The sequence below is a fragment of the Acanthopagrus latus genome, chromosome 6 (genome assembly GCF_904848185.1).
Source record: "Acanthopagrus latus isolate v.2019 chromosome 6, fAcaLat1.1, whole genome shotgun sequence".
Lineage (NCBI taxonomy): Eukaryota > Metazoa > Chordata > Actinopteri > Spariformes > Sparidae > Acanthopagrus > Acanthopagrus latus.
In genome coordinates, this window is record NC_051044.1 from 24,009,237 (window position 1) to 24,029,920 (window position 20,684).

Consider the following 20,684-nt stretch of genomic DNA (forward strand, 5'->3'; position numbering starts at 1 on the left):
GGAAACACTGTATGAGCTGCCATTTCAACAAACTGAACTGAACTTTTCCCCACATACTGAGGCACACATAAGCATCCACATAACACAGTATGGCTTCACAATATGGTAAAAAAAACAACAAAAAACAACAACAATCCTATTGTGATTATTTTTGACAGATATCATGTTTGTGATGTTTGTTATGTTTTTTTTCACAGAAAAAAACTATTAAAATCATGATGATGTGACATTTGTTGGATTTGTACCAAACAAACATGCTTTCTTACATCCTGAGAACAACATTTGTGGGTCAGAACATCTCTGCAGTGCTACAGTTTCTCATTATAATATTACAAACTTGTCCATATTGTGTGCAGCCGTAAAATTCTAATTACACAGGGCATTCTCCAAACTAACTACATCTATGCCTATCATCCTGCATTTTTGTGAAACAGTGTCAGTGTGTGCATACAATACATACGCATTAGTGTGTGTGTGTGTGTGTGTGTGTGTGTGTGTGTGTGTGTGTGTGTGTGTGTGTGTGTGTGTGTGGGTGTGGGTGTGGGGCAGTAGGGGGCTATGAATCTGGGGGACCCCACCCATCATTCACTCAGTTTGACAACATTCCTTTGAATCCTGTTAATGGTGTTAGCTACACAAAAAAACTTCCCCACCAGCATCAATTCAGCTTCTATTGTTTCCTTCACAGCCTCCCTTTGATCTACCTGCAGCATGCTGGGATCTCCCCTTCCAAATATAAGCCAACTGGTACTGGTATTGTGCTGTGCCCTGGTCTGTCCCGATGGTTTCGTAAATGAACAGGATTTGAAACATTTTAAAAACATTTATCTGTTGAGGATCAGAAGCCCCTGTCATCTGAACATTAGAGTATTATTTTGACATTGTGGGGAAGAGACTTATTCACTTTTTTGCAGAGCGTTAAATGAGGAGATCGACACCATGTCTCACATCTGTACAGTAAATATGAAACTATAGCCAGCAACTAGTTAACTTAGTTTAGCATTAAGACCGGGAACAACTGGAAAAAAACATGCCAGGCTCTGTCCAGAGGTAACAAAATCTGCCTGACAGCGGCACTAAAGCTCAACATCTCTTTCTAGTTTCACATGGGGTTAAGTGTAAGACTGTTCCTTGAAGCAGCTAGCCTGACGATGTCTTAAAGTGCCTAGAATCGTGTCATCACTGTGAGGTTGCCAGGCGACAAGCTGAGACTCCAGGAAGTTACTGTGCCATGCCCCATGGCTACAGGTCCAAGCTAGCCAGTCTGTTTCAACTAGGCCCCAAGGCAGAGTGCCAAGCTTTTTAAAATAATTTTCATCCCAATTAGAGGCAGCTGGCTGCAAAACTGGAAGTTTGCCAGTTCTGTAAGCAGAATTCTGCAGTGTGCACACTCCATGGGCCCTACAACGCAGAAAATCCAGGTAATTTTATAAAAGACACATCAAGTTCTCTTGGTTTCATGTGCCACTGAGCAGTTTTCATAGGAATAAACGGGAAGCCATCTCCAATGCTGTATCCAGATGTTAGTTGTTAGATCCATGGTTTCAACCCTTTTCACAGTCTTTTCATTGCTGTGCTAAGATAAACAGCTCCTAAGTGTAGCCATGAAATTAACAGACAAATATGGGAGTGGTATCGATCTTCTTAGCAAGCCCTCAGAAAGAAAAGACAAGTGGATTTCTTAACTATTTCTTTACATCTTTGACATTACTGTATGGTAGTAATACATGCTAAACCCTCTGTGAAACAAAACAAGTCCATGCCAGTCTGTATCAAAAGCTTAAGTAGCTGGTTGATAAATCTGCCTTACTGAAAGTGACTCCTGTTCTTCTAGAGTGTCCACTCCGGTCAACAGAGAGCAGTTTTTTAACAATCACATGGTCCAGATGATCTGTTTAAATACAGAAGTTGTATCCAACTGTGGCCCTCACATCACATGTAGGTTGAAGTCAAATGAATGCAGGGCAAAACAAACATGGCTTTGCAATCCAGTGTAATTCGATAAACTGGTTTAACGGGAAAGATGTGTCAATGGAGAGACATGTCCAAATGTGCTTACCTAGCCTTGACAGAAAACAACCTCCCTCGTGTAACGCTTGTCGAACAGTAGACACACACAGATTATCTGACTGACATACACCCTCGCCTTGTGAGACACAAGTCAACAAAGAGTGATGTTCATTTCTAAATCTTCCCTGGGCTTTCTTTTACCACCTTCTGCTGTTCAGGAACGGCACAGTGAGTGAGAGCATTTCATTTGTTCAGGTGACACAAAGCGATTGCATCTGTGAGTGCAATCTGTAACGTCACCAAACCAACACCGGAGAGGCTGCTTCACACTGTAGACGCACACAGAGGCAAGAGATGACCAGACAAGCCAGTGCCATGCAACCACAGGTCAAATGTTTATGTTAGCTTGACTGGCTAGCCAGGGCTAGCATTGATTTGAGTGTGTGAGAATGTTTTTGCATCTCTCTATTCCCTCCCTCTCTCCTCTCTGCCCATCCCCCCTTCTCCCCCCCCGCCTCCCACACCCAAACTCCACCCCACCCCCATCTCCATCCCCGCGGCTTCAGCCCCCACCTCCCTCCAAGCCGCCCTCTTAGCCTATATACGGGTCGTCCAATCGTCTGTGCTGCTAGCCCCAGAATTCATCACACGCACACGTGAACACTAGCCTCTACAAACCTCACTCATCGGAGAAGCGAACACCAAGTCATCAGCATCACAACAACCACGGCAGACAATACTGCTACTTGCCTAGGCGCAGGAGAGACCAGGGCTCCCTTTTCAGTGCTCGTAGACACACAACACTGAGCTGTAAAATCAGGTGTGAACCAAACAGAGCAATCGTCTCGTCCTCTTGCCACCGCTCCGATCAACTGGCAGGCAGAATGAACGATACAGAGGATGAGCGATACAGAGGGAGAAAGGGAGCAGCAGCAGCAGCAGCAGCAGGGAGAGGACCAGACGCAGCGGTGTCATGAGTTGGGGGGGTCAGGAATGAGAGTAGCGGAGAGGGGGTGGAGGGTTGGTGGGGCTAATGGGAGACTGGGAATGCTGAACGCGCGGATGGGGTGACCACAAGGGAAGCCGACGGACGCCTGAGCAGATGGGGGAGGGTGGGAGTGCTGTGCTTCATATTTTAACAGGGTTATGAGAACAACTGACGTTTTGGAGATGTAAGCAGGGACTCGTTTATGTTTTCAACTTCAGGAAACTTGTACACCTTAAAAGTACAAAAATATTTACTGAATCTCAACTGTTGTTTCATATTATGTTAGCTACTCCCATATTGCAGTTTGCATAAATTGATCATCAAAAGTTTTGTCAGGACTAGACAGAATTCAAAGTGGCCCACAAAAATCCAAACGTTGTAAAAGGTTCAAACGTTAAATTTGTTCTATTTTTGTGTCATATCCATTTTGAAAAAAAAGCTGTTCTAGAGGAATAATAATTAGCATGTTGAGTGTTTTTATATAATTCAAACATAGCCAACAGTAAGCCTGTTTTAAAGTTCAGGGATTACTTATAACTCCACCTGTTGACAGACAACTTTCAACTCATTTCTCGCTGAGAATATCATGTGTCAGTGTTTGGTTTGCTGAGATGTTGGATTGGTGACATGTGTTGGTGATGCAAACTCAGCCCTTGCTGTGGTGTATACAGCATGGCAGTATAATACCCCTTTAACACTGGACAACAAAAAAAAAAAATCACTAACATCCACCAACATCTGGCTTTAGTCTTCAGTGGGACAGGGTACAACTGGAATTCATTCTTGAGTCAAATGCACATACAGGTATTTATCGGTGACAGCTCAGCTTGCTAGTGCTGAAAATAAGCATGTCTATACCGGTGTTACCTTTCTAATCCAACTGGTAACTCAGCTCTACCAACCTTTCTATAAATTCATGTGACCCCTTCTATTGGTGACGCAAGTGTCACCACTCAATACCAACTGAAGGATGCTTGAGACATGCTTATGTTGACCACTTTTTCAGAGTGATGCAATGGCTCACTTTGAAGTTCCAGATCTGGACATGTAAACAGTTTTCTATCCATCTCCTGTCAAGCAGTGCTCAAGCGTCACTTAGTCAGCGTTGAGTAGCGACACTTGTAGAGGAGGGGGTGACATGAATGTATAGAGAGGTTGGTAGAGCTGATTTACGATTTTGTTTGATTTCCGTAGTGATAGAAACATACCACCATTATGAACATGCTTATTTCCGCCCCCTTTTTCGGTGGGATGCAATGTCTCGCGTTGAAGTTCCAGATCTTGACATGTACATATATTTTTTTGCCTGGTATCTGTCCAAGCAGTGCTCAAGCCGGTTTGAAGCCAGTTTGAAGCCAGTGGGGTATTGTGTCCTTATCACTTCCCCTATTGGTTATTTTTTAGCAACCCAATGTAAAGGGGGCTGGAATATAGGTACCACCATAAGTATGGGTGGGAGTCCTTGCTAATGGATGAAAAGTAAGATTCAGAGAATCAGTGACAGCATGCCCAGGTCAACACGGTGAGTTAACAGAAACAATGAGTGGTAGTGCACAGGGAATTGTCCTAAAAAAGAAAGCAGAATATCTCTGTAAATGTGAAAGCTTCCTTGTCTTTCATTACTGCACCGTTCAGATGGTTAGATTACTGGCATATTCATTCAATTAACTAATTATGTGAATTCATTATTTCTCCAACTGCTGCTGCAACAGGCTTTCATTCTGTGAAACTCAAAAATTATGTCCAAGAATATCCACTTGGGGTTTAAAGTAAGTGCGCAGGCGTTACCTTTATGAAAAAAATGTAATTGGTCATAACATTGTGCACTAGATGGGGTCACATGTATAGAGAGGTTGGTTGAGCAGAGTTACCAATTTGTCTGATTTAGAGGCAGGAAACGACCCAACATCCACAGCTACACTACTCCATCTGTTTCTCCACCTGCTTGCTGTGCATTAATCACACCTACACCTACACATGGACAGCACTTTGAACACCCTTTGGACATACGTCAACATGGACACACACTGATCACTGCTTACAGGCCAAAGCAGTCACAGCAAAGCCATCTCACTGAAACTAGCACTATCACTCCATAAATGTAAATATGCTTTCCTGTAATATCCTGTGCGTGTGAAAGACATAAGGGAGTAGTTATTCATGGACTGTGTAACATGCCCTAGCATAAAACGCAGAGTAAAATTAAGCTGCTGCAATTTTTTTGTAAATGTTGTATTTGTGTCACCTTCCTAAGTGCATGACAACAAAAACTTTACAGTCCTATAAAACATATGGCCTGGGGAACACCTTCATGCTTTGTTTGCTCCTAACAACACAAGGATTTTTACTAGTGTGCCATAGACCACTCTGTGATTAAAATGGCCATTATGGCCAGACCCCCACCCTCCACCAGTGTCTGGCTGACATATGGCAGTGGAGGTAATGCAGATAAAGTCCCTTAAACAAGCCTCCTGAAAACGGATAGTAATTTGCGTGAGAGGGCTGCGAATAAACTAATTGATAAGCCAACAAATGAGAACCATTATGGGAGAAGCACTGGTTTGTGGTAATGAGAGGAGCATCCTTTCAGGTCCGAAACGAAATGCAAAACAGCTCAAGCTTAAAAAAATATATATGGTGAAGGAGAAAGTGAAAAATAATAACCAAGACAAAAGTTGCTTTTTTGCATTTAGTATATTTAATTTTGGTACTTGAAATAAATGTTTATTGTATAAATCATATAGTGATGATTGTATTCAATAAAGGAAGTAGAGATAAAGATGATGCATGGAGCTACAGCGCAATCAGTGCAGGCAGCAGTTGCACCCGTTATCAATTTGTCTTCTCTCTTCCCATCTTTATAAGTAAGGCATACTGTGTCAAAAGCCAGTAGGGATTTCCAACCCCAGCATCACTGCAATGATGAGCTTTGCTCTGATTGGTCCATACTGCTCATTTCAGTGTTATATGCAAATTAGGGATAACAGAACGATTGGCATCATGCAGCATGATTCATCAGTTTAACCATCTTTCTGTTCAACACCCTCCATTTACAGAGTACACAGTACACATCTATCACTCTACTATTATGGTGTTAATGCTACAATGTAGCATCCTTAGCACCAGCAACATCTTTGCTTTTCATAGCACAGAAGAATAAAACACTTCAAATATCTACTTCAGCTTTTGTGCAGCAGCTATAAGAGAAATATGCAGCAGCAAAGAAAAGAAAAAAACTGTCATTAGATCTCTGCGACACTCGGAAGGAAAAACAGTCATGAGACACAAGCTACTATTTCCTGGAATGCACAGCCAGCTCTGGCAGAGGAGATACTAGTTAGTTATCGAGGGCGAGAGACTTGGATGAAGCCACAGTGTCTATAATTACTGGTGCTACTGATCCCATGGACATGAGATACTACTAGTCTATCCACTGTGGAGACACCAGACTTTCCCTCCAACTGATCAGACAATATTAGTAAAGCAAACACCATGCTGATTGGATAGATGGAGGGTGGCGGACTTTGTGTGAACCAAACTTATTGTTATGAGCTTGGGAGGCAAGCAGAAAAGCCCAATTTGGGACAAGGAGGGATGAAGGGTGATCGTTTTGATCACCCTTCATCCCTCCTCATCCCAAAGAACATTAGGGTGGCTTTCACAGAGGATATGAAGTACTTGGCCTACCTAACTGCACAGCCAGTATTGGTCAAAAGGCAAGAGGAACCCTGCTTGGATTAGACTGAAATAATCAGCCTTAATTAGATGACCATCCAAAGTGTCTGTGTGAGGCAGCTGCACTTTATCATCACATGGATCTAGAACTGATCATGCCTGGAGCTAAGATAATAGTTCACACTGACCTAAAGGGTTCTATGTTTTTTACAAGGATGTTTAAAAGATGATGGCCTATGGGAACTCAATAAACATAGGGTAAAGTTAGGATATTATCAGAATAGCTCATAGAAAGGCCAGGACACAGAGAGCATGGGATAAAGGAACAACAGAGTGAGGTGAGAGCTGGTCATGGACTCACAAGGCACGGCGTGACGGTAAAGGTTGTCTCGGATGGTCTGCTGCAGCTCGTGGTCAGGCGATGACTTCTGGAAGCGCTGGCTCAGATAATGCTTCAGGTCCTTGTTCAGCTTGCTTCCTGCCATTGTGGACACAAACAGGAAAACATGTGGGAATGGCATCAAAACAACTAAAAATAAGGCAAGCAGACATAAGCACTTTGCAACAGTTACAGTGACACTGTTATAAATCACAGTGAAGTGTCAAACGACCACACAGTTTGGCTCCCACAGCAAGAAACACACAAGTGTATCCTGCAACAACAGCAGAGCTAGATGCTGTGTGGCATAGCCGTGAATTGTACACTTGCCATTGTCGCTCGGAGGGGTAGCTGGCTGCAGGCTCTCCCTCTCCAACCAGCCGGGGTTAGCCAAAACTAAGACTGCTAGCACTACGGCTAACACTGTGAATCAGCCCTCCCACTGCTACGCCATCTGGACCTCAGACACACATTAGGCTACTGAAGGGCAGCACGGCTGGAAAGTGTCCGTATGTGTGTATATGTGTGTGCTTGATTTCCGAATGTGTGTCGGTGTGGCCATTACAGCGAGTGTCCACGTTACAGGCAGAGGGATGTGTGCAAACACATCAAAAACAGTATGACAACATAAATAAACAGAGCGTGTGCAGATGCATGATGTCACACAAATGGAAAAATGAGAGAATTGGCCTGATGAATATGACAATGTCTTGATCTAACCTCAATAACAACACTGCCTGAGGCAACAACAAACACGTTATCACGTTCTTTATTAGTACATGTCCCCTTATTTATTATCCAAATGATTTATCTCCCATCTTTGCATGGCTGCTGAGACCATTTTCAGTTGTCTTGGGCAAACAACCAGTCATAAAAGGCCCTGGATCCTGTTTCCATGGAAACTGTGTGTATGTGTGTGCGTCTGTGTGTGTGCGTGTGTGTTTAATAAGATGATTGAGATTGTTAGCATAGTACAGAGGAGCATTCTGCACCGGTTGGCAGAATGATTGTAGGTTTATACGATCAAAATACAAATCGTAGCACAACATGCACATCCCACGGACATGATACGACTGCTTTTTACTTTAATTTGAACCAAGATTTGTCTGTCATTCACATCGATGTAACTAACAAAAGTGGAGGGGGTGCAAAATGTAATCATGGTCACATTGCTGCTTATCAGATTGTCAAGTTGAGTCTGTTTTAGATGCTGTCAGGCTCACACTGCAATTAAAATGTCAATATACAACCCTGGTAGAAACCCATCTTTACAAAACATTTACTGCTGTGCTTTCAACAGTATTGTCTTAATATGTCAATTCTCTATGACAAGCTCTCAAACATAAAATGTTTGTTTAAAATCAAATCCTCCAGACTTGGAAATTGTGTGTTAGACTGTATTTCAATTTTAGAAAGCAAATTTGGTTTTATTACACTTTCAATATATTGTATTTCTTATTACTCATGACAGCTTTAATAAATTCAGGCCCATGTCTACAAACATGATTCATTGAAGTAATGAGTGACACACTTGATTAACCATAATTGGTGTCACAGCTAATAGACAATGTGGCTGTTTAGTAAATAGTCCGGGAGGAAAGGTTGAGTCTTCACCCCACTGTCTAAGCTCCTCATGGGAAGAAACTCTGCTCTTGGCCCTGTCCCACCCAGACATATCACTGCGTAGTAATCCTCACAACAGGTCACAACATTCAGGCCAAGACAGCCTAATACACACCCTGATGTGCCCGTGTACACACCAATTACTGGAGAGCAATGGGAACCCTAACAGGCAGTGGCACCATGTGACCATGAGATCTGTGTTGGAAATACAACCCAGATTCCAAAAAAGTTGGGATGCTGCGAATAAGAATGGAATGTGATCATCTGACATGTGTCGAAAAACAGCACAAAGAGAATATGTAACCTCATGATGATGACTCACCATTATGTTTGTTAATACACACTTATTCTGAATTTCATGCCAGCAACATGCTTCAAAGTTGGGGCAGGGGAAACAAAAGACTAGGAAAGTTGTGAAATCCTTAAAATAAAACACCTGTTTGGAACATTCCCACCAGTAAACAGGTTCATTGCTAATAGGTGATAGTATCATGACTGGGTATGAAAGGGCCATCCTCGAAAGGCTCAGTAGTTCAGAAGCAAGGATGGGGTGAGGTTCACCCCTCTGTTAAACTCATTATTGTATAAAGGATATTACTACTACTTTTTAAATGTCTTGTCAGTCACACAGACATTTCTGATTATATATTTGTATGTTTTACACAGCGTCGCAACTTTTTTTGGAATCAGGGTTGTATGTAACATGACGAACCTCCTACCATGGGGGCCATAAAAAGAGATGAGAGCACAAACCCAGGGTTTACTTCAAACATCTGTTCATCTTGTTTCCCTGCAGGGTACCTATTAAGTTCACATCTTCTCTAGCCATGACGATGTCTCATTGCTCACATTACTTTGGCAACACTGAAGGGATACACACTTCATACAACAGGGACACTTGCAAGAGATTGGTTTTTAAAAAGAAAAGTCAAAACTGGTAAGGCAGAGGTCAAAACACTGAGTCTTTTACACTCTACTATGTGTCAAACTTCAAAAATGCTGGATCCTACAACTCCAATTCAGTATTGGTTTCTGTAAGATCCTCCTTACCTAAGTGCCCTCGGCATTCAGATCCACACCCTCAGTTTGTTTGGTGTCTGTATACACTGAAAAGTCTAGAGTTAAACCTTTAATAGAGATTTTTAAAAACCCAGTCTAAAAAGCACCACTCGTTTTGATCGTTCTGTACTTTTGTTAATCAAACTTTTGATGGCCTAAGGGCAAGCAGCATTATAAAAAATGGAATCATGGCCTACAATGGAAAGCTATTGGATCTAGTCCAACTATTGAGCCAAACATAACCCTGTGAAATATTTGTAAAAAAGCAGTGAGGTGAGGTGGAGGAGAAGAAGAAGATGGGAAGAGGAAGAAAAATGAAGAATGGGAGGAGAAGGAGAGGGATGGGGGGAGGAAGAAGGGGAAGAGGAGGAGGAGGAGGAAGAAGAGGAAGAAAGAGGAGGAGGAGGAGGAAGAAGAGGAAGAAAGAGGAGGAGGAGGAGCTGATGTACAAGCAACAGCACCTCAAGGAGCTGTTGCATAAGCTTTAATCCAGTTACGTAGAACCTGTCCTCCCCTCACTCTCTCTTTGTGTACGCTTATCTTGATGAAAAACAGTGTTTCAATGAAAATGAGCTGAAATTCTTCGGTGACAATTCTTTGCGGACATGGAATATAAACTTCTCTACTGATCAGCACCTAGTGTGACATGGATCAGGTTGGGACCATCGCCTGACTTTTAAAGGGTTGTTGACTCAAACATAGTAGGAAGCTGTTCAGACAGTATGACAAGATTACTGAAACTTTGTCTTTATGTCTTTAGATCACCCAGACAGTTTAAGTATTTAGCTAAGTTCAAGCTGGACATTACCTCGAACACTGACCTCTATGCCCTCGAAAGGAGTGGAAGATAAATGACCACTATCTTTTCATTGGCTGGTGCCGAGATGTTAGCTGTGTGCAAAGTGTGCTCGGGGTTTGGGAGTCAACTCAAACTCATTTTGCTGCTACCCAACATAATATGTTGTTTCTGGTCTGAGGTCAAATACCTTTCCACCACATTTCCTTTCTCTTTTCTCTTTCCTGTCCATTACTTAAAATAACAGCTGACTACTTTAAAACCACCCTCCTTGAGTGCACTCACAACGTGTGGATTTCAGTCTTTTTGTTGGCTCCGAAGTGGGTCTAGGGCAGTCCGACTGTAGTGCAAATACAGTGACGATATTATCTTAGAGACTGATACTCTGTGGATGCCTCACCAGCAATCTGTCACCCATCTTATGAGCGAGAAGGTCAAGAAGATCACATCTCACTTCAATTTAAGCCTTTAAGGCAGCTAGTCAGCTAAATCAAACCGTCGCCAAGTATGTTAACACCATAAGCCCATTAACTGCTACTGTGGCGCCCTGCAAGGTTAAGGCACTGAGATGACAAAGCAATGCTGGCCCTGATAGTCAACAAATGGCAAATTACTGAATCTGATGGCTTGATCCTGAATTAACTAAGGCAGACCAAACAAAGATACTTAAACAAAGATTTTTCCTCTTATCGCTGAGATAATTTGATTATCTCAAAGGGCAGCAACTAATGATAAGGTTAACAGTTGTTTAATTTAATGAATATTTCTTGATAAATCGTTGGGTTGTTTGATCAAAAAGAAAATCTGAAAATGGCAAAAAAATCTCTATCAGTGTCTCCAAAAGCCCCAGATGACATCCTCAAATCCTCATTTTTGATGTAGTGTATTGTTTAATTGATTAGTTTTCTGAATTCGATTTGAATCACAGGCAACAAAGAGCAGTCAGGCAACAGGACTGGGTTGGGAGAACATTTGGCCCAGCAACCACCCACCAAAATCCCTTTGCAACAGATAATTAGAAAAGACATATCCTTCAAACACAGCCCCACCTGTTATAGATTTTCCATAAGCCCTCTAAAACAAGCACGATTTTGGGAAGGAGACACGCAATCCATGACAGAAGGGAAGTGGGGGAGCGGCGGTTTATGCAGGAGAGAGAGGCAAAGGGAGGCAGGGTCTGTCGCACAAAAAGAGAACATCAGAGTAAGCCAGACAAAACATCAAAAGAGTTTTAGACACAGCTGAAATGTGAAAAGCTCCACTACTTTCCAGGCATCTCCCATTGAGCCCACCCCTGCACCCCTCAGCTCTGATCAGCCAGCCAAGGCTTTGCTCAGACATGCAGCGCCAGACATGGCACCAGCCAGACCCTCCGCTGGCAGTTGACATCTGTATTCACAGCATGGAAAAACCAAACTTCACAGAAACTTGATCCTCCTGCACATAGTGGGAAAGGAAAGGTTTGACCAATTTCTGCTGATTTGGAAATGGCAGGAGTCACGGAGCTGTACGGGCCCTTCACGCTCCAGATGAGCAGTGTCATTACATAGCGGAAGGCTATGGTAACTTGCTTGATATAAAAAACCTACAGCTACATTTATACTACATAGATTTCTTTGTATGACCCGACTGCTGTTCCTGTAATTAATCTAACTTGTGTGTACTGAAAAGTAGCTGAGGTTGTCAATTCAAGACCTGGGCTTAGGCCCAAATCCAAACTCACTGACACTTGATTACTCTTACTGAAAGAAGCCCTGAAATGGAGGTTATATATGCTGTACGTGCAATTATATAGGAACATTCACATGAGAAAGACATTCTGCATTTTCCTCAAATTACTGTTCAGAACTTGTAGGCTAAAACAGTTTTTCACTTGTGCACACAGGACAGAAATGTCAGTTCAATTTAGAGTACTATAATTACTACAAACACCGTGGATTGAGGGATGGCAATATTTGATCAGTGGGTCCATCCTCTTTCTGCTACTTGGGATGAAACCTAAGAACTTGATCTCTTCCCCAATGCCACCATGAGATTGAGATCTTACTATTGTATGAACTGTCATCAAATTTTGTATCTAGATATTCATGGTGCCCAAAGAATGCATCCTGGTGATTTCAAAGATCAGCCAATTTTTTCTCTAGTGCCAGCAGCAGGTGAAGGTTGTCGCTTACCCAGTAAAATATCTACAGGATTCACACAAAGTTTTCTTGTTTGGCGCAGACATTCTTGTCTCCCAGAGGATGCATCCCAATGACACTGGTTATCACCCGACCGCACTGATTTTCCATCTTGCATGAGAAGCCTCAAATGTAAACCAGGAGCTTGACATTTGAGGTTTTGTTCAAATGATTCTAGAACCATCTTGTCCAGATATTACCCCTCAGGATGACCTGTGCAAACTTCCTTCACAGAAAATACTAGCATTGCAGTACAGTACATTGGCACTCGATGTCAGTATGATGATACTCAACGTAGCCCTCAAATTCAGAATTAAATCATTAGGTTCTGAGAGATGGTCACCCATATTTTTTAGCCATATTTGAGACAGCCAAAAGAAATCCTGCATATTCAGGGTCGTCAGAAACCATTGGTAATAATCACACTGCATGGTCAGCCCAGAAATAAATAACACTATTTAGAAAGATCTTTACGCAGAGGCATCTGAGAAATGTTTTCATTTCCATCAGCCCACTGGGCAATAGTAGACACACTAACCCCCTCAACACAAAGCACTAGTCTAAGTGACAAAGCAGAAAACACAGTCATATGGCCATGGTGCCAGCCTGTTTTACACTTAGCCAAGTCAGATTTGGCAGCACCACCATGTTTGGCTGGGCACTGAGTGTTGTATCGATGTAGAATACACAAACAGTCTGGCATACAAGGTAACAAATCATTTTTTTTCCCTGCTCTCTTCAATTGTCTTTTTAATATCAAGGGACATGTTGCCAGGCAGAGGCTATGATTAGAAATAAAGCCATCGTTCAGTGGGCTGTTTATTGTTAAATTTAGTTTCTGCAAAGTGGGACAGCATAAAGAAGTGGGCTTTAAAGTCAAGCGGATCTGTGCCATTCAAACCTGACCTACTATGAGCTCAATTTAACTGTGACACATACACATGCTGTCCAAAGTCGTGTCTTAAGTAATCAACTCTTAAGTGAGCAGCCTTTCCATGGCTCTAATTAATCAGTTAATCAGGGTAAATCACCATTTAATTGATTCAACCAGCAGCAGCTATCTACAGTTAACATTATCATCACCACTGATCAGAGCTTAGCCATATGTCATGATGATTAGAAGGCGTGCAGAGAAGTCATAGAGAGTTCAGACTGACCCATGACCAGATCAGGGATCTGATTCTCTTTCCTGCTTGTTAAGTGCAGGTCAAGGTGATTGCTGGCAACCAAACCACCGTGGTATGATCTATCAACACCAGAAAAGTTGATGCACGATGACTAATCCACACTGCAGCCAGCTCAAAGTGATTCTAGAGAATGCAGGTGGCAACAATTCCTTTCCTTTCAAGCCCCTTAAGTAAGGCACTTGACAAAACAGCACTATAATCAGCTGCTCTTTGAGTAAGTTCCAAACCAAACTGCAGAGATGTGGAGAAGACCAATGTTTTATATTCACAGAGCAGGTTGGTGTGTATGTGTGAGTCTGTGTGAACATCCTTGTCTTTGAGCTCAACACTACCCCCTATGTTCCTCTGTTAGATGGGGCTTGCAACACAGCAATGGCCGGGCTCTGTATCCATAGCAACAGCTGCCAGATGAGTGCAGACTGTGGTGAAGGAGGTGACAGTTGCAGCCAGGAATAGTCTGCCGCCCCCACCTGGACTAACAGGATATTACAAAAACAAAGGAAAGGCATACAGGAGTTTGTTTGGTACAAATGTGCTTCTCAGTGTCAAGTACTGCACTGTAACCCGTATGCACAAATGCCAAACTGAAAATACTGAGGGAAATATGAATATATCACATGAAATGTTACATAAAGCTATAAGTATTACCACATGGCACTACCTAGGCAGGTTGAAATCATAAAAAAATGTCAGGATATCAGCACTTCATGACTTTCAAAGCAAAATGAGATACCCAGAATAGACTAAATAAAGTAGTCTGAATGTGAATCTGAATCTTGATTTGTTAATAAACCTGTTTAGCTGTTCAGGGTTGTTTGTGTTAGTGGACATATGCTGACACAAGAAAAAAAAATCCAGCCGAAAGTGAATACTGCTAGCCTGGATCCAAAGAAAACAAGTGTTTATGCAGGAGGGGAAGGAATCCAAAAGCTTAATGAAGTCAAGATATTATTTGTAGTTTATATCAATAGAGTATATTGCAGTTGATTTATTGTATGATAATCTGTAAGATTTGTGTTTGAGTCAATGGATTCCCCAGCATCCTCTGCTTTTTCATGTGTAGGAGGACTTCTAGTGGCCTAATATTCACCAATATTGTCTGCCATGCAGTAACGTACACAGTATATGTTAGCGACTGCAATATGCTTCTTTTAAAATCCCTTGTGGCAGGGACAAGCAGCTTTCCAATCAATGTTTGTATGAGGTGAAGATGCTCTAAATTGAGGAAGAAATGCACTCAGGCACTGAAATACTGAGTCTAGCTATATAATGGCCTGAGCCAAAAACCCTCTATTTTCTCAGAGGAAATCTATTGTAAGCAGCCATGTTGCATCTCCCAATACAGCAAATAAAGGCCTATCATAAACCATACCCACTCTGATCTTATCATGAACAGGAATATGAAATGGAGTTTTCTGTGAGATTGTTACAGAAATTGCTTCAGCCATGCTTATACACCCACAGAGAGAAGAAACACAGGAAAAAACCTTGTGCAAGTCCTGTCAGTACAGCTATGGAGCAAAAAAGAAAAAAAAAACCAACTGGTTCTTATCAATTGACATCTGCTCCTGGTTGAGTCGAGATAGAAAAACACCAGCTCCGAGGCGTGTTGGGGTTAAATCTGACGCGTTTTCAATCCTTTCTATAATATGGTGGAGTGTCCTGGAGCTGCTCGCCTGTTTACTATATTCCAGATTGCTTTCATTGATCGCTGTCCTCCACGCAGGGGAAAGAAATCCTCAGAGGATTCATTTCAGCACGGAGAGTGGCAAAAGGGCTGCAGTAGAGGCATCAATTTCCCCGCTGCAATCTAACAGTGAATTTAGAGGAGCTTACACATGTGACTTTATATGGCTCTGACCCTATGCAAGTGTCCAGTATGTACAATAGATTTTTTTGACGTGTATTTTTCTGAGTGCACACAATCGCATGTCTAATTGACAAACATCAGCATCTGCTGTCCAAGGACTCCAACACTATAAACAATAATACAGCACCAGCATCATAATTTATGTGGGTGCAAACACAAGACTTCGTTGTGTTTACAGTATAAGCCTCTAAGAGTGACGCTGCCTTCAAAGAGGCTTGTGAATGAGACAATCCATCTTCCACAGACACACAGGATGTTTTTGCATTTACTCTCAATGAGGATTACAGAGGATTTTAACCCTAATGTGTCCAACGGTGTTAGTGATTAACACTAATCACTCGAGGAGAGGCCGCCTTGATGCAAACTTTCTCTGAGGCCGAGATTTGCCCAGCTAATGATGTGATTATTGACGGACTGAAGCATAAGCCAGTGGGACACAAGCATTTTGTAGGTAATGATCTCTCCATCATGGCCTCTCCTCATTGACAGGCGGCATTTCAAGACCAACAGGGAGCATTAGTCTCCTGTGACAGGCCAGCTGATTGGCTCACAGATTTAAAACAGGTCCCCCCAGCTTAGAGGACGGAGCAACACTTTTACACAGAAAAACATCAGTATGACAGAATATAGACAGACGGAGTGGGTGAGGGAGTGAACAACCAACGGCGGAGGACGAGAATGTGACGGCAAAAGGCCTCAGTGTGTGTACAGGTCAGACAGCTTGACACTGATAAGGGGATCCTGGGACACTGCAAACCTAAAACTTCACACACTTCAGCTGTCATTTAGCAAAGTGCTCCTCATGTTCAAACACAAGCAAAGAGGCATGTGTCAGCAGAAAGACACGTCAGCCTTCAGAGGAAAGTCTACCATAAATAAAAGCAGCACGGCAGTGCTCCTGTCTCTGATTAAATTACATTTGATTAAAGCATGAAATTCATTTAGAAAACAGAGGGATTCTATACTTGATTTATTACTATAAGCCTTAAATAATATACTGTAAAAAAAAAACAGGAACAATAATATCATAAAGCAACAAAGAGGACAAGCTGCCTTCCTTGAAATAACCAGACTAATAAATTATATTCCAACTTATGACACAGAAAATGCAATAATGTCAAGATATTTAAGTTACCCTAAAGGGCCATTCCACCAACTTATCTTTCATTAGGTTGTTTGACTTGCAAGAGACTCTATGTAAAAACATAAAGTCAAAATGGGAGCAAACGCTGACGTATCCTGACTTTTAGTCTCTAGTGTGGGTCAGAATCCCAAAATGCTAAATCCTACATTTCTTATGGTGCATTTCAACGACATCTTTCATTAGACACTCAGAAATGCCCACTACTACCTCTGATGACATCAGCATTTAGTACATTATACAACTATTTTGTTGCTGTTGTATAATATTCCTTGTGATAAATACAGTTGGGGAAGTTCACCTTGAACAACACATGTACACACATAATGTATCAATCTAAACGGTATATCCTCATTTTAAAAACAGTTTACCTGTTATTAAGAAGACATTTGTATGAAAACAACAACAAAGACATGAGGCTGTCTACAGACTGATGAGAATATATCACATTAAAATAGACAATCCAAAGGAAAGCAGTTAAACAAAGCAATCCACAGCAACGACATCACTCTGAAATAAAAGTCAAGGGAAGACCATCAGCAAACCAAAGCTACAAATAAATGACTAAGAGAAAAATTCCCAAGTTTATTAGGCCTTTACAGTGGTGAGATGTATTACCATAATATCTTCTGGCCTCTCCCCACCCCTATTCCATTTCACAGCAAGATAAATGAGCAACTGCTGGGGTGTAATCAGAGGCAGTGTGCTAAGTCACCCAAGGCCCACAGTGGGTGAACACTGTACTGACAGACCAACCACTGGTCACAGCCGGGGAGGGAGGGAGGGAGGGCAGCAGAGGACCAGGGAGGGAGGAATAACATAAACAACAGGAGGAAACGTGGACAAATTAAAGCCAGAGGAGATGTAAGAGCGAGGAGGTGTGCGAACAGACAGCAAAAAACAGACGGCCATAAAGAACTAATGAAAGATTAAGGAGGGAAGACAAATCCGAAGCAGAGATCCACGTGGGAGGTGTGTTCATATTCAAGACAGACCTGGAGCGAGGCGCGCTCCTCGTGTCTGTCTACAACTGAACAACCAGCTGTTGGGACTCCGTGTCTTCATCACACGTTTCCTGGCTTCTAATTGGCCACATGGGGAAGGAGTCGGTTATGTCTTATGACTAAACCAGGCGGGCTCATTAAGTCTACCACCAGGGGGCAGATGTCACTCAGGATCATTAAGTGTGAGGGACAGCAGTAAGGTGTGTGCGCGTGTGTGTTGATTACTGGTGAAATTTGTTGATGCTGTGCTTGAGACTTCTATTTATTTATGTCCTTTTCAAAATGATCAATGCAGGTTTTGAGCCAAACTGAGCACACAGGTAAGGTACTTCGACTTAACTGAATCATCACTGTACATAACACTTTGAACTTTCCAGTGCTGGATTGCACCAGCTCACTTCATTTAAAATGACAGAATGCAGGAAAAGCTGTAAATAAAATATAATAACAAAATGACTAGTATATTTGCTTTGGCTCAACTTTTTGACTTTTATAAATGATGATGTACAAATTATTTTGAATATTGTTAGTGAATAATTTTCAGTTGATCTACTACTGTATGTGTCAACTGATCAGTATTCTTACTGTTATTATTGTTTTGAAAATGCTACATAAAAACATCTGTATCACAGTTGAGACTAAATATAACATTTTTGTTCTTTCTTGAATTGAAATAACACACTATGGAGAGATTTTAATATGAAATAGGAGTAAGTAAAAATGCAATACAAGTAGTAAGATATAAAATAAATGTAAAAACTAAAAATGTACGTTAAACTATAATATGTGACAACTATATAAATGTATTTGCATTTAGAAATAGAATTGATATTAGAAATAAGGATGTAAGACATGTGCCTTGTACTTCACTATATGTACAGTGTAGATCATATAAACTGATATAGCAGTATGTCTCAGCTCCAGGTTACTAAAATGTGACAAATGCCAGTTACTTTTTGTGCATTGTCACCGCTGATTTCATTCTTCATGTCCACACAATTGATTACTTTATATTCCAGTATCTGCTGTTCTCTCATTTTGGTCGGCAGTCTGCTCCTCTTTCGCCTCTCTCATCCTTTTCCTTTGTCTCTTTCCTTCTTATGTAATTCTTTACTTTACCCCTCTTCCACCCTTAAAATCCTCCTTTCCTTCCCTGAGCCACACCCACTGAGCTGCAAACTTCTACCTCTAGACATGTCCATCCATCTATGTGTCTGTCTGTCTGTCTCGCTCATGCCTGGAGAGAGCATGACTGACCCACTTTTCCTGCCCCTGTCACCCTGTCACACTGCTGACTCAAGACGCGCTCAAGATGTTGTGTGAACGCACAAATACATGTAGCGCCACTAATGCGGATGAATACATTTGGCAACACATGCACACAAAAGGGACGCGCACGCAGACACACAGCACATCTGCTCACAGATCTAAATTTAGAAACAACATAGGAACGCATAACACACACGCAAGCATGCATAGAGAGGAAGAACACACTTGATATACACACATATAGAAATCAAATCGTACATCATTTCCAACTTTTTACAACATTGTCAGCACTCCTGTGGGTCATGCTCATGTGTAGTCAGACTGAACTTTACTCATTGGTCAAGAGCAAAAACAATCAAACATGAAGAACCAGAAATCAAAAACATCCAGACAAGTGCACACACGCACACACACAGACACACACAATCAAGGCTATGTGTGTTTCAGGGGTTGTGGGCTAATAGGGCAGCAGTCACTGCTGGTTACATCTACAGTCGTTTCTGGGTCAGCATCAGGCAAAGCTCATCCAATGCTGCATCCCTTAACAGCTGACTCCAGGCCAGACACGGTGGCAAGCACACACACACACACCCCACACATGCACACGTACCGGGCAATATAGTTGTTCTGCTAACTTACAACCAGCAGGGGCTGGTAGGTATGAATGGTGCACATATTGGGAAGTGTATGTCACTTTCATGCACAGCTCAACAGCATAAGTCGCATGCACCCAGGCACCCACAAGCCATGCAAAGAAACCTTGCAATGCACACTAGATGGAAACAGCTTGAGTGTATGCATGGAAGATCTTTGCAAATGCGTTATGTCTGTACGAGTCTGTATGCGTGCATTATGCCATGTGCCGTGTGGTGTGTCTGCGTGTGTGAACAGAAGCGCATGCATGCTTAAATATGGACTATCAGCAGTGTCCTACCACCGTAGCATGATGAGCGAGAGGAAGCCAAGTGAACCATGAGGAGAGCTGTGTGTGAGAGTTAAAGGGTAATAATTGTGTACGTGTGTGTGTGTGTGAGTGTGTAGATTCTGTTGTATGGGTGTATTCACTTGTGATGACTGTGCGAGAGCAAGCTGAGCAACCACGTCACACACACACACACACACACACACACACACACACACACACACACAGATGCATGCTCCACACTTTCCAGGGTGTTACGACAGAGGCTCAGGTTGGAGCGGGACCAGGTCCGAGGACAAGGTTGCCGGTTCACAGCCTTAATCTGCCACAGAGGTTTTGGTGACGACACACTGACGGGCAGACACACCTCCATCTTCTGCTTTCAAATAGTGTCACAGCTTGTAGGCTTGCAGTGTAACTCAACAGATTCATAGTAAACAAGTACGTAACTTCTGTCTGATAATGACGGCCGATACAAGATCATGAAATAATTCACATTCAAATGTTAACAATCAGTTAGCATTTTAATTTAAAGAAACAGTTCAACATTTCGGGAAAATTATGTGGATTTCCTTTCAATG

General features: G+C 42.1%; 1 protein-coding gene across 9 annotated transcripts in view; it reads right to left on the bottom strand.

Moving 5' to 3' along the window:
• The window catches only part of magi1b (membrane associated guanylate kinase, WW and PDZ domain containing 1b), a 136,683-nt gene that overhangs the window by 67,710 nt on the left and 48,289 nt on the right, over positions 1–20,684 (bottom strand). For 8 of the 9 annotated variants that reach the window (XM_037100382.1, XM_037100381.1, XM_037100385.1 and 5 more), the window contains exon 2: positions 7,035–7,151. In XM_037100382.1, coding sequence (XP_036956277.1) covers positions 7,035–7,151 — 117 coding nt within the window. Of the gene's footprint in view, positions 1–7,034; positions 7,152–13,867; positions 13,887–20,684 lie in introns of those variants that run through there. The other variant, XM_037100386.1, reaches the window with a different exon arrangement.